Source organism: Sorex araneus, chromosome 6, assembly GCF_027595985.1.
Source record: "Sorex araneus isolate mSorAra2 chromosome 6, mSorAra2.pri, whole genome shotgun sequence".
In the NCBI taxonomy this organism is placed as follows: Eukaryota; Metazoa; Chordata; class Mammalia; order Eulipotyphla; family Soricidae; genus Sorex; species Sorex araneus.
Window position 1 is genome coordinate 115058559 of NC_073307.1, and position 14607 is coordinate 115073165.

The window sequence follows — 14607 nt, forward strand, 5'->3', positions numbered from 1 at the left end:
AAGGCAAACATGTTTTTCAAAGTATTTTGCTCTTTCTAGGCTTAGAGTGAAGTTCTGTAAGAAGGTTTTTGCTTGTTTTTCATGTATGCGCTTTTATTTGTGTATGGGGGAGTGCTATTCCAAAGAGGTGCTCAGGGCTTACTCCTGGTTCTGTGCTCAGGAGACCATATGGAGTGTTGGGGTTGAACCTGGGTCAGCTGCAACTGGGAAAGCACCTTAAACGCTTGTACTATCTCTCTGGCCCAGAATCCCTGCTACCAGACTAAGCATAGTATAATACCAGTTGCTTAAAAAGAGGTTTCTAGGAGCAAGTCACAGCCCACAACCTGCGGGCTCAGAAGGGAATCTGTGGACATCAGATAAAAGAAAAAAAGAATATTTACTACTAAGAGACTCTTGCTTTAGAGGGTCATGAACTTTTTATGTAATTGAGCCCTTTTCTACTTGGGTATTATCAAAATCTGATTCCCGATATCTCATTCATTGCGTTTACACAAAGTGATCAGGCTCATGTATATGCTCACCTCTAAAATACTTAAATTTTTCATGGTTTCAAAAACAAAGGCTAGAGAAGATAATAAATACAGCGAGTAGGGCACTGGCCTTGCACACGGCTGACCAGGACTTAACTCCTGGCACCTGATGTGGCCCTCGAAACGCTGCCAGGAGAGATCCCTGTGTGTAGGTAGAGACAGCGGTAAGCCCCCGAGCACCATTGGGTGTGCCCCCCAATAAAACAGCCAAGCCCTTGCAGGGCATGTTTGTGCTCCACGAGCTGTTGACCTGTCCCTCACTGACATGCCTTTCCTGCAGAATGATCTGATCGGGCAGAGTCTGTTTGACTACCTGCACCCGAAGGATATTGCCAAAGTCAAGGAGCAGCTCTCATCCTCCGACACTGCGCCCCGGGAGCGGCTCATTGATGCGAAAAGTGAGTGGGGCTGGGGGGCCAGAGAGATGGTAGCACAGGTCCCAGGGCACTTGCCTTGCACATGGCTGACCCGGCTTCAATTCCTGGCACCAAATATGGTCCCCCGAGCCCACCAGGAGTGGTCCCTGAGCACAGAAACAGGAGAGCCCTGAGTACAGCCAGGTGAGGCCCAGTGGTCCCCTCAAAACCTGAGTAAAGATGGGTGGACATGGAGGTCACCACTTCCCCTCACACCCACCTCTGCACACACCACCCTGCCTGCCCCCCAGTCACACGTGCTGCCCGTGGTGGGATGGAGTTATTTCTATGCCTTGCATTTGGTTATCCATGAAAAAAGAGTTTAATGTCTAAAGTCAGTGAGAAGTAGCTACTTTGCTTTGCTTCATTGATTTTTCAGAATCCAGGAATTCCTGGTGCGTGCTGCTTGCTGAGTGTCAGGGTCTCTCACCAGCCTGATGGGTGTCCCTCCTCCCGTTACTCTGTTTATCTGAGTCGCACACATGCAGCTTTGGTGTTTTTTTTTTTTTTTCCTAAAAAGTTGAAATACTTTCTTGACTATGTGGTTCCTTGTTAGGTTGGTTCTCCTGTGGGCTTCCTTCTGGCAGTGTGGGGCCAGGGTTCCTGTTCTCCCCCGGCTTCCGGTGCCCTCCCCGCCTCTGAATGAGGCCCAGAGGCTTGCCAGAGCTCAGTGCTCAGGGCAGCTGGACACTCTGGAGTTACAAGTCTGGACTCTAGACTCATCACCAAGATTCCTGTCTTGGCCCCACCATTTGCAAGCTGCATAGATCCTGAGTTACTTAATCTCTTTGTGCCGTGTTTGCCTTATCTGCAAAATATCCTATTTCATTGAGTTGTTGGGAGGATTAAATATGTTCATGGTATAAAGCACCTGGAAGAGGTCCCAGCCCAAAGGAAGCAGCTAGATACCAGGGTTGGTCTGATCCCAGCCCAGCCTGCCATGACTGAGCTCATTTCCTGCTTCCAAGCTCTGTGAATGGTCTGTGGCAGGGAGTACCACTAGAGGAGTCTCTCAAACCACCCTCTCGGTAAGGCACTCCTCTCCTACCTGTGGGCACCGTGCAGTTCCTGGTACCCGTTGCTTTTTATAGTCCGATCCTGAAATTTTACTAATGACCTGAGAAGGAAAAGCCAAAAAGCTGTACTTGGCCCTTAAGGCTGTTTCAGGGTCGTGTAGTCAGGGGGACAGAGATAGACAGCACCCTTATAATACGGGCAGCCGGCATCGAGAAAGGATGAGTAACTGTCTTGTGGGCGTAGGATCACGGTGCAGATGACAAGTGAGGTGGGTTTGAAGAGACGAATCCATGTTTGCCAGTGTTGAAGGGAACAGAGGAGCAGAGGAAACCATCTGGGGCCGCAGTGGGGGCAGAGGCATGGCACCACTGGGCCTGATGCTGCTGGAGCAGGGGGCGGAGGGCTGGGCCACCAAGACCTCCCCACCCGTGGGGACACAGTGCAGGCCCCAATCCTGGCCAGGCAGCTGCTGAGGAAGGGCTCCAGAGGAGCTGGTGGGAGCACGAACCGGGAGCCAGAAGCAGTGCCCACTCCTCCGGGGTCTGTGCTCACATGAAGCCGGGGGTGCTGGTGTCCCCGGACATGGATGGAGCATCATGTTCTGTGATGTCCTGGTCTGCAGGCCCATCAGGTTTAGGGGCCTGCTGTTCCTCCAGAGAGTCTGGTTCAGCCAGGCTGCAGCACTGGTGGTCCACGGGCGCTCACTGGCAACCACGAGCAGCAAGCAGGCGCCCCGCCTGCAGTCTCCAGCATTCAGGCAGCCACAGCGAGAGTGAAAAGAAATGCAAATTGCAATACAGTATTTAACCCAGAAAACTAAACTGCTCTTTCAGAATGCATAAAATGGCCTTTGAAATCCTGTCTTCATGCAGAGGGTGCAGCCACTCTCATCCGTGTCACTCCTTTTCCCATGCTCCATGTAGCTTGTGACTGCCAGTGTGGAGAGCAAAGGTCTAGAATGAGGCCCGACAATCTGTGTATGGAGAAGGCGTCGGAGTGCTTTTCCCAGGCTTGCAAGCACAGTCCTGCTTCCTCCCCTTATTTTGTTGCCCAAATCCTGCTTGTAATTTCTGCCCCTCTCCTGTGGGAAGCAGAGACTGTCTCTGCCATTTTATTGGCCTTAACCAGTCCTACACCTCAGGTTATGATTAATCTTTCTTGGTGAATTTCTGTCCCCATTTCCCAGCCATAAGCTCCTGCTGGACAGAGAAACCACTAGTACAGGTTTACCCCCCAGAACATCTAGGCCATGCATCCCATAGCTGCATTCTGCATGATGTGTACTTGGTCATGTTGCATCATACAAAGGCTGAAACAGGAGAAATACTCTTTCATGTCACTTTTTAAATTGTGAGTCACGGGCCAAAGTGATAGTACAGCGACCAGGATGCTTTACACATGGTGGACCTAGGTTCAATCCCTGGCACCCCTGAGCACCGTTGGGAGTGATTCCTAAGTGCAGAGCCAGGAGTCAGCCCTGAGCACTGCCCGGAGTGGCCCCCAAACCAAACCCCCAAATAAAAATGTGAAATGGTGAGGCAGGAAAGCAGACTTTGTGCAAGGTCACACTCCCTTCCTGGCAGACACTACTCTCAGTTTGTCCCGTTTTGTGTATTGATTTGCAGCTGGACTTCCAGTTAAAACAGATATAACCCCTGGGCCGTCCCGATTATGTTCTGGAGCACGACGTTCTTTCTTCTGTAGGATGAAGTGCAACAGGCCTTCAGTGAAGGTCGAAGACAAGGATTTCCCCTCCACCTGCTCAAAGAAAAAAGGTAATGATTGACCAGCTCTCTCAGCACTCTCGGACACATGCTAGTCCGTACATCCAGTGTTCTCAGCGGGCTTCGGCCCGAATGCATTCCTGCCTTGTCAGAGTAGTGGGTCCCCTGGCAGTGGACAGCCCCCGTAGACTACAAAGCAGCTGTGGAGCCGGAAAGTTCTGGTGTCATCACCACGACTGAGATGGCTGGGAAGGCTTGTCGGTTGGACCTGTTCTTCCGTGGCTGGGAGAGTCCCCCATCAGCCACAGTTCCACCTGTTCCCTGCCCCACACCAGTCCACCAGCACCCACTGCAGTGCCAGTGGCCCGTGGGTGGCTGTATGCTCTGGACAGTTTCTTCCTTCTTGAAGTGTTCTCTTCCCTGGGCTTCTGTCAAAACACATTCTTGTCTCTGCCGCCTCCTTGGCCATCCCAGGCGCACTTCCTGGTTCATTTTTATGGCGCTTCTCCTGTTCCACCCCAGGCTGCCTTTTCACAAGAGGACTAGAGATGCCGTAGACTTAGCCCCAGGCATGGTGGCCACTCTTTGTGCTTTCAGTGCCATGTCTAGGAGTCCCCCCACTGCCCCCCCAGTATCCATCTCTAGCCCAGACTTCTCTCCTGGACTTCAAATCCTTAATGGATCTGCCTGCTTCTCTGTCTCCAGGGCATCTTAAAGATGCTGCGAGTCAAAGTCACTCTTTGAGTTCCTCCCTGAGTATGAAGGGCACCTCCGCCTTGGGCCCACTAGGAGCCTGGGAGGAATCCTCCCCCGGACTCTGTTAGGGCTTGGAGCTGTACTCTGATGCCCTTCAGCCATGCTGCTTCCTTCCTGTGCCATGATCCAGCCTTTCCTCTCCAGGGCTTCTCCTCATTCCCTCGGGCTCATCCTTAAGGTTGGGCATCACTGTCTGTCACTGCATCCTTCAGACAGCCTCTGTCTCCTTGTAGCTCCCTGGACAGTTACAGTTCCGCGGTTATGTTTGTGTGAGGGTTTGTTTCACGTCCGTCTCCCCAGTAGACCAGAGGTTTGCAAAGGCCTGTCTGATTTGTCTCCCAGGAGCCAGCACAGATTTGGTGCTGGAGCAACACTCCAGAAGGACATGTCCATTGTCTGAGATTCCCTAGATCAAAATCCTTCCTCTGTCTCCTCAGAAACACACGGTGTGTCCCTCTCCCCAAAGTCAGTGAATCATGCCAGCAACTACTCACACATTCTAAATGTGGAGTCACCTCTATTTCCTTTCTTTCATACCAAATATTTTAGAATTTACTGAGCCTCCCAGCTGTTTTGGAAGTAGCCCCTGCACCGTCACAGCCCCCTCTGCAGAGCCTGTGCAGCCCCCTTACCTCCTGCATGCTTGTCTGCTGGTTTCTGCTCTCTCCATGCACAGCTGACTCGGTTCCAAGAGCATCCAAACCAAAATCTGATGCTGCTGTTTCCGCCTTAAATGCCTGTATAAAGTCTCCATTCCATCCGAGGCCAGAGAAATAATGCAGAGGGTAAATGTTTGCCTGGCCCATAGCTGATCCAGTTTGATCCCCCGCTCCACAGATAGTCCCCGAGCCTGCCAGGAGTGATCCCTGAGCAGAGCCAGGAGGAAGCCTTGAGATTTGCCAGGTGTGGGCAAAAATTTTAAATTAAAAAATGAGACTCTCCATTCCCTCACTGGAAAATGATGGGCACATTAGTTACCAAGTGACCTGCTGGCCCTGTAGCCTGGCTTGCCTTCCAGCTCTACCCTGAGCTTTGTTACCATTGTGCTTCCACACGGTCTCTGGACTCACCCGTGCCCCACAGCCCACACTGTTTTCCCCGTCTGCCATGCTCTCCCAATCAATGATACATACTCCCTCCTTGGTCTCTATGCCCTTGGCATATAACCTGCTGTTAGGTACAGGACAGGGTCATAGTTTTATAATAGGGGTTTATTTTGTGGTGGTGGTGGTTGGCTCTCTCCGCATCCCTACCCATCCCTGGCCGCCTGTGCCTCCATGTTACAAAGTGGCACTGACATTAACCATGGACTTTGCTTTCCAGCAGATCGAAAAAGTTTCTGCACAATCCACAGCACAGGTTATCTGAAAAGCTGGCCCCCCACAAAGATGGGTCTGGATGAAGATAATGAACCGGACAACGAGGGCTGTAATCTTAGCTGCCTTGTCGCCATCGGACGGCTACATTCTCACGTGGTTCCACAGCCAGTGAATGGGGAAATCAGGGTGAAGTCCATGGAATATGTTTCTCGACATGCCATAGATGGGAAGTTTGTTTTTGTAGACCAGAGGTAAGAGCCTTCTTAGTGCCCTGGAACAGGGGCTGGAGAGGTAGTACAGCAAGCAAGGTGCTTGCCTTGCACGCCGACTGGGTTTGATCCGTGGCATCCCAATATGGTCTCCTGAACATAGTCAAGAGTAACCTCTGAGGGGGCTGGAGCAATAGCACAGTGGGTAGGGCGTTGGCCTTGCACATGGCCAACCCGAGTTCAATTCCCAGCATCCCATATGGTCCCCTGAGCACCACCAGGAGTAATTCCTGAGTGCAGATCCAGGAGTAACCCCTATGCATTGCCGGGTGTGACCCAAAAAGGAAAAAAAAAAAAAAGAGCAACCTCTGAGCATTACCAGGTATGACCCAAGTCCCCTACAAATCCCCCACCAAAATTCATAGTGCCCTAGAACAATGCCGTTTTTCAGCTATTGAGTGAAAGAGAAACTATGTGGGCTGTCCATTGGCTATCTCAGAGAAAGGTGACCTCTCCTGAAAAAATTAGGAGGATATTCTCATCAACACAGAGGTTTTGTGTCATTCTTTAGCGTGTTGAGATAGTTACATCAGTCTGGTTTGATAGCTATAACTGGGAGAGAAATAGCCTCGCATGCTTGCTGAATCTATGAATATCCCAGCACCATTACCTAGATTGGGTTTCTGGAATTTGGGATATGGAAAAGATGAGATAGACTTAACCTGTCCAGTACAGTAATCACTAGCAACTCATACATCCATTTAAATTTCAATAAGAAATAGAACAATTTTTCAGTCTCAGCCACATCTCAAGGACTCAATAGCTACCTGTGGCTGACAGTGCAGATGTAGATAATTCCCGTCACAGTCGAAAGTTCTGTTGGACAGCACTGATGTAGTCCGGTCTTGGGTTTGTGTAGATGAAGAGCTGAGGCCCAGCACCAGACTGCCCACCAGGATTCACAGTTTATTATAGTCGTACATTTCCCAGTCCTAATGGGAGGAAGAGATGGTTCAGCGAGTAAGGAGCTTGCCTTGAATGTGGCCTATCCATGTTCAATCCCTGGAATTCTATGTGTAACTCTAGAATTACACACACACACACACACACACACACACACACAACATGCACACACACACACACACACCTGGAATTCCCATATAATTCTCTGAAACTGCAGGAGTGATCCCTGAATGCAGAACCAGGAGTAAGCCCTGAGTACAGCCACGCATGATCCCAAAACAAAACCAAAAAAAGAATACTCACATGTTATTAATTTTTCTGGCTATTGGAGATAGTCACGAAATACTGGAATTGCATTTGTGACAGCCCCTTTGAAAGCCGTCTTCACTTTCCATATATTACCTCAATTCAATTCCATCTCCTGGGGAAAATATACCTAGTAAGCTTCCCAGAAATCCACCTGGCTTTGAACTTGTTCTCACTGAGAGCAGGGTTCATCTGCCACAGAGATGTTCATTATCTGAATTTCTTCTTTTCTTTTCTCCTTCCCTTCCCTCCTTCCTTCCATCCTTCCCTCCCTCCCTCCCTCCCTCCCTCCCTCCCTCCCTCCCTCCTTCCTTCCTTCCTTCCTTCCTTCCTTCCTTCCTTCCTTCCTTCCTTCCTTCCTTCCTTCCTTCCTCCCTCCCTCCCTCCCTCCCTCCTTCCTTCCTTTCTTCCTTCCTTCCTTCCTTCCTTCCTCCCTCCCTCCCTCCCTTCCTTCCTCCCTCTCTCCCTCCCTCCCTTCCTTCCTTCCTTTCTCCCTCCCTCCCTCCCTCCCTCCCTTCCTTCCTTCCTTCCTTCCTCATTCCCTCCCACATCCCTTCCTTCCATTCTTCCTTCTTTCTATTCTTCCTTCCTTCTCCTTTTTAAATTCCCTTTATTTTTAGGGCAACAGCTATTTTGGCATATTTACCGCAAGAACTTCTAGGCACGTCATGTTATGAATATTTTCACCAAGATGACATAGGACATCTTGCAGACTGTCATAGGCAAGGTAAGCTGGGCTGTGCAATACATCTTAAGTTTTAGTCATTCCCCGGCTTCTAGAGTAGTCCACATCACTTTCCAGACAAATTGTCTCCCAGTGGCATGTGAGTCAGCCAGCCAGGAGTCTTCAGGCCATTTCCTCTCAAGTCCGATTTATCTCCTTACAGATCATGTCACCATGCAGTTTTCTATATGTAGGCCTTGGCAGTTTCTGGAAAGGTTTCTCATTCAGAAAAATTATGTGGACTCTGTTTATTCACAAAATAAGTAAGTGAGCGGCATGGATTCTCTCCCGCCACGTGTGTTCGGTGGCCATGAGCCACTTGCCCACCCCAGCCCGCAGCCGTCACCAACAGACACATGAAGGAGGGCACAGGGCCACCAGGCTGGTTGGTGATCAGTCACAGTTTATTCCAGTCTTGTCTCGCTCTGCCTCCTTTGTCTACCTACCCCCATATCCCTCCTGCCCCCTTGCTCATCCCTCCGAGTCCAGTCTCACAGCCTTAGCCTAGAGCCCAACCTCCAAGTGCTAGGGGAGCAACTATACCTAGGTGAGGTAGCACAATCAACATATGTAAAGCCCTTCCTTCTGGGGAAGCTCTTCTAAGACAAAGATCTGCTAGGAGATCCACTCAAGGGCGTGTTTTATTTTAAGGACAAATTTCTCCTTCCCTTAGTCCAGAAACAATCATCTTAGATTTACTTAATAATCTTTCAGTCATTTTGTATGGACACAGTAAGAGATATAATAACCTTGTAGAGTAGCTCTCCTGGGGACCTCTCATATAGATTCCAGACTACAGTGCTCAGGCCAGATAGTTATTTCCTAACCCTAGCAGAATCCTTATCCAGTTGTTACTCTTTGGATCATGACAGAATTTGTCCATGACCATGTTCTTATAGTTAAGTATTATGGCGCTTCATCTCTCCTGTTTCAGTGCCAGGGTAGCTCACAGCTTGCCCTGGGTCCATCCAGTCCCTTCGTCGGGAGTCTGCTTCTGGGGTGCTAGGAACTAAGGCAACCGAGGCTTTCGTCAACAGGTTTAAATATGAGGCTTAAATATGACTGATACCCAAAAGTTATTCGGAGTCAGTTAACTCCAAAGCTACAAAATCATAGCATAACTGTCTTTCTGTGTCTACAAAGAGGACACTGCTCTAAAGTAAGCTATTCAAAGGACATAAGGAAAAGAGGAAAGCAATATTTCACTTACAAATCCAGAGACATCTGAAGAGTTTGACTTTACAAGGCATGTTTAGGGGAGATGGGAGATTAACAGACAGGGGGAGCAGAACACAAAGGAGAAGTTAAAGATGAATACCGAGGAAATGGGAGTGCTCTGGGAGCATTGTGATGGGTGTTACTCAGTAGACCTAAGCCCCTTGTGGCAGAGGAGAAACCACAAACCGATGTTATCCTACAGACCCTAATAAACAGTGTGATCCAAATGGGTCTAATTCTCTCTTCCTCTGCCTTCTTTATTCCCCTTTTGACCAATGAGACAGCCACATGTCTGTTGCCTTCTGCGAGAGAAGCCAACATTGACCTTCCTTGACTCCTCTCGCCACACCTGTTCATCTCAGGTGTGATTTTCCAAAGAGGCCCTTTTCCGCCACCATCACAACTATGACCCTCGGTCGGGCTCTTGGGTCCACCCAATCATTGTAACAAATGTCTCACAGGCCTGCCCATTCTCTCATGCCCATTTACCCCCTCTGTGCTCACACTGACTTAGCCTGTGTAAGACTTCCTACCCCTAGCCTCAAACGCAGATGCCTTTGACCTGCCACCCTCCACCTCCTGCCCGCCCCCTACTTCCTGATCTCCACCTCTAGAGACCCCATGTTCCAGCTGGCCTGATCCTGTATCTAACACAGCAGGCGCTGCCATTCTGAGGGCCGGGCTGCTGGGTTCTTCCTCCTTCCTTGTGCTGGGTCTGAACTCATCCCTTGCCTCCCTCTGCCTTTCTGCCTCCTGTGGAGAGGGGGCAGGAGGAGTCAGAGCCTGGCGCCTGTGTTCAGTGCCTTGGCTACACGAGAATGCAGTCTGGGCCCCCCGCCCCGCAAATGCTGCCCTCAGATTTTGTGACAGCAGAGAACAGGGCTTTTTTAATTTTGTTAATGTTTCTTCATAGCAGCTCCCAACTTAGGTATCTCAAATGCACACAATTATTGCCTGCAGTTTCCTGAATTGCCTTCACTCATATACTCTGACAAATGATGACAGGCTCACTAATTAATTGGAAGTCTCTGAATCTGAACCCCGGACACCGTGTGTTCTGGCGTGCTGCTGCCTTAATGCATTAAGGAGTGAAGGCATCAGGGCCCGCGTGTGCTTGGCATTTGGTTAATTTAATACATAGATCAGAGGAAGTGACATTTGTGCTTTCTTGATATTTTTAGTTTTGCAGACAAGGGAAAAGATTACGACTAATTGCTATAAGTTTAAGATCAAAGATGGTTCATTCATCACACTACGGAGTCGCTGGTTCAGTTTCATGAACCCTTGGACCAAGGAAGTCGAATACATCGTCTCCACCAACACAGTTGTTTTGTAAGTGCACCTCCCTATCTCAGATGCTCCCGGCAGAATCACGTGGTGCCTCGGGTGCCTTCCCTTGGAAGGGGGCCCAGGTGCGGTCAGTCTCACCTCCTTTCACGCCAAGTTACTACTGGCCTGTGAAACCCCAGGGCTGGCCAGAGCTCAAAGGGTTGTTCACAGAGGATGAGCTTCAGGGCTCAAGGCACACAGGAGCCTGTCTGAGGAACTTCCCCAGGAAACCACTGTCTCTCCTCCCTGGGAAGGCAGGCAGCCCATGGGCCCTGAGGTTTTGCTCAGGAGGGGACACACATCTCCCTGGCCCTGCTCGGCCTCAGCTGAGGAGGGGCTGGGGACCGGAGCACTGGCTGCCAACAGAGGGGCAGCAGGGCAGGGAGGCGCTCCTGTTTGACAAGGTGGGGAACAGGCCTGGCCAGGCTGGTGGGAGGCAGTCCAACTGGGAGGCCCAGGTAGGCATTGAGGCCATAGACCTGGACACTGTCCATTGTGTCCTCCAGCGGCTAGGAGACTGCTCGGCCACACGGACACTGGACATCTGGGCCACGGGGAAAGGTGCAGGGTTCTGAGTGGGCCAGACGCACCTTTCCTCATGGCTTGTATATTCACAGAGCCAATGTCCTGGAAGGCGGCGACCCCGGCTTCCCGCAGCTCACAGCATCTCCCCACAGCATGGACTTGCTGCCCACTGGAGAAGGTAACTATATGCAGCCGTGAGAAGCTGCTGGTGGCCCACATACTCTCCCTGCAACTACGAGTGGGCACCAGCCACCATGACCCGGGAGGGATCAAGGGGCTGAGGACACTGGCAGCTTGCATCCCGGGAGCCAGAATCCCTGGAAGGGGCGCTGGCCTTCCAGGAGGCCGCTGGGCCCCGAAGGCCTCGCAGTGCACACTGGCTGCCCCATCTCCGCCTCCCGGTGCTGTCTGGAGGCTGGATCTGGAGTGCTGTGTGGGGACGGTCACTCAGCCCTGTGGTGGGAGGAGGGTGTCTGCCAGCACTGAGGTAGGGACCACACCCAGCAGGCCTCAGTCCAGGTGCTCAGCCCCAGCCCCATGACCTGCACTCGAGACTTGGCCATTCTCGGGGCCCGCTCTGCCTGGCCCCAACTTTCTCCATCAGTGACTCTCACAGCCGGCCTCTCTGCTGAGCTCCAGCTGTCTCTAGTCCTAGAGGCGCTGATGTAGCACACCCAAACCTACCCTCTGCAGACACGCTCTCCTCTCCTCCCTTCTCTCCCCCCCCCCGCCCCACCCTGGCTTCGCTGTCACTGCAGATTACCTTCATCTCTTGCTGGGATCCCTGGGATAACCGCCCAATCCTGCTATCTCCCCCACCCCCTCTCTTCAGTCATTCTCCATGCAGCGGGCTTTCCCATAACCCACACACACGCCTCTGCTTTTTCTCTGTAAAGTCCTTTAGTCCTCCTGGACCCCTGGTGGAAACTAGATTTATCGACATGGCAGCCAGGCTCTGTGTAGACTGCAACATCCTCAGCATCACTTTGGGATTTATTCTTTGCATAGTCTCTGGCGTTTTGTCCTGCCTCAGTGGCCTTATCTATGTTGATGGCTATCCCTGGAACATGTCCGTTCCCCCCGCCCCCTTATCTCTCTGACAGACTAATTTCTATTTCTCTCTCGAGATTCAGCTAAGTGTTCAACTCTTCCGGGACTCTGCACCCAGCTCTGGATGAGTTGGGTGCCTGGTTGGGTGTCAGACCTCTCCCTTGTTCATCTTGTCTGTCTGAGCTCGCCTGTGAGCTGCCTATGGGCAGGATACTGACTCTCTCCCAGTGCTCAGCACAGTGGTATTCAGTAGTGAATGGATGTTAAGTGCATGAGGAAAGTTAGAGTTTTCATGTCAAGTTTTCTTCCTGCTCCTGGAAGGAAATTTGCGCCTTTTCCCGGCATGCTGTGGGTCTGATAACCCACTATATCACTGTCCCTGTCATCCCGTTGCTCATCAGTTTGCTCGAGTGGGCACCAGTAACATCTCCATGTGAGACTTGTTACTGTTTTTGGCATATCGAATACACTACGGGTAGCTTGCCAGGCTCTGTCCTGCGGGCGAGATACTCTCAGTAGCTTGCCAGGCTCTCGAGGGGCGGAGGAATCGAACCCAGGTCGGCTGTGTGCTACCCGCTGGGCTATCGCTCTAGCCCCTGATAACTCACAAGGAGGAAAAAAAAAAAACTTAACATTGAACTTCTAGTTTTATGGGATAAGCTGGGTTTTCAGTTTAACCTTGATTTTCCCCTTTCCCACTCTGATTCTTTTGTTATAGGTGGCCCAAAAAGGACCCATCCCACTGTTCCAGGGATTCCAGGGGGAACCAGGGCTGGGGCAGGAAAAATAGGTCGAATGATTGCTGAGGAAATCATGGAAATCCACAGGTAAGTAACCCCCTCTGGCTGCACCCTCCAACCCAGGGCACTTGGCCCTCTTCTTCCCCACCAAGGAATGTTTTGTAAGATCTGGAGACTTTTTTTTGGATGGTTACAGCTAAATGTGTTGTTGCTACTCAATGTCCAGTGGCAAAAACTGATCCCCGTGGCCTCCACACTGCACACAACCGTCCTGGCCAGTGGCAGCAGTGCTGAGATTGAGGGTCTCCTGCCTTAGAGAAATGGAACCAAACAGGCCAGAGCTAAAGGGAACGGCTCTAGGAAGGTCAACTTGGTTACTCTGTATGTGGTTCGAGGAGCTTCTGGTGAAGCTCAATGAACAGTAATGCAGAGCTGTGAGTAGTGAGCAGGCCCTTCACCAAACACCCGCTTTCTTTTTCTTCTTTTTTGTTTTTGTTTTTGCTTTTTGGGTCACACCCGGCATTGCACAGAGGTGACTCCTGGCTCTGCACTCAGGGATCACCCCTGGCGATGCTCAAGGGACCATATGGGATGCTGGGAATCGAACCTGGGTCGGCCGCGTGCAAGGCAAACACCCTATCCGCTGTGCTATTGCTCCAGCCCCCAAGCACCCGCTTTCTAACAGAAAGCTGCCCAGGGTTAGTAACGGAGACCAGGCCTGTTCGCTAGTGAGCATACCTTTCTTCTTGCCACATAAAAAACAAACAAACAAACAAAAAGAAAACATTTATCTGGGCTTGAACTCTTGTTCTCCACTTGGCTGCATGTAGGAGTTTTACCTGCTTGGCCATGGTTGATTTAAGCCATAAAAGGGAGGCAGTATTTATCTCTGAGGATTGCTTCAGTAGTATGCAGGAACTCTGGGAATTTCCTAGAATGGGAATGAATTCATAATAAGAACTCCAAACTTTAATCTTGAGAGAGAAGCAGGTGTCATAAGTCCATTTGAATTTGGGAGCAGGAGAAGGTAACCAGCTTCCTAAGAGTGCAAACAGAAGGAACATCACAAGAAAGGAAAGATCATTTTCCCTGACTTGATTCTCAGGGTAACTGATGACCTTGGTTTTCAGCTGCCCATAGAGAGGCTCTTACGCTGGCAGGTCTCAGTCCTGCTGGAATGATCAACTCGACTGCTTGTGTCTAATTCAGGGAGCTGGAGGGACTGTGCAAAGGACTCGAGGGTCAGGTTCTGCCCAGCCACTACACCCTGTGCTTTGCTTAAGACCATCCAGCAGTATAACAGTCCTCCACCTCAAGGAGCTCACAGTCTTTGTGAAGTCTATTTTCTCTGTCATAATAAAGAGGGAGAGTTCTTGAGCAAGTATGGGAGGAAGAGCTTGAAGACCCTCTGAGCTGGGGTTTGTGATGAGGATGGGTTTTCCTTCTTTGGTCATAATCACGGTTCAAAAGGCAGCTGCCTCAGCTTATAGCCAAAGAGCTACAGTGGGAGAGTCTAAGAATTCTCCCATTGCAAGTGATGCTGAACGTAGGAACCCATTTACTTAGGATGCTGATGAGCATATCTACAAAGTGGTGAGTTAATGTAAGCATTGAAGAAGTTGTACAGGAACAGGAAGAGATGAAGGTGAGTTTGCATAACACCCAGGAATGAGGTCTACCCTACAGAGATGATATTGTCCAAAAGAGAAATTAACACTTGGAGAACTAAGTTTGAGGATAAAATGGTAATGAAAAGGTAATTCCAAGATGGGGATCCT

The 14607-nt window shown here is 50.5% G+C and overlaps 1 protein-coding gene across 11 annotated transcripts in view; it reads left to right on the forward strand.

Annotated features, from left to right (window-relative positions):
• BMAL1 (basic helix-loop-helix ARNT like 1) overlaps positions 1 to 14607 on the forward strand; it is a 108547-nt gene that overhangs the window by 86601 nt on the left and 7339 nt on the right. For 8 of the 11 annotated variants that reach the window (XM_055141353.1, XM_055141352.1, XM_055141351.1 and 5 more), the window contains 7 exons: positions 814 to 931; positions 3592 to 3741; positions 5770 to 6016; positions 7864 to 7970; positions 10367 to 10517; positions 11132 to 11217; positions 12808 to 12916. In XM_055141353.1, the coding sequence (XP_054997328.1) occupies positions 814 to 931; positions 3592 to 3741; positions 5770 to 6016; positions 7864 to 7970; positions 10367 to 10517; positions 11132 to 11217; positions 12808 to 12916 (968 nt within the window). The remainder of the gene's footprint in view (positions 1 to 813; positions 932 to 3591; positions 3742 to 5769; positions 6017 to 7863; positions 7971 to 10366; positions 10518 to 11131; positions 11218 to 12807; positions 12917 to 14607) is intronic. The other 3 variants (XM_055141356.1, XM_055141358.1, XM_004613591.3) reach the window with 1 other exon arrangement.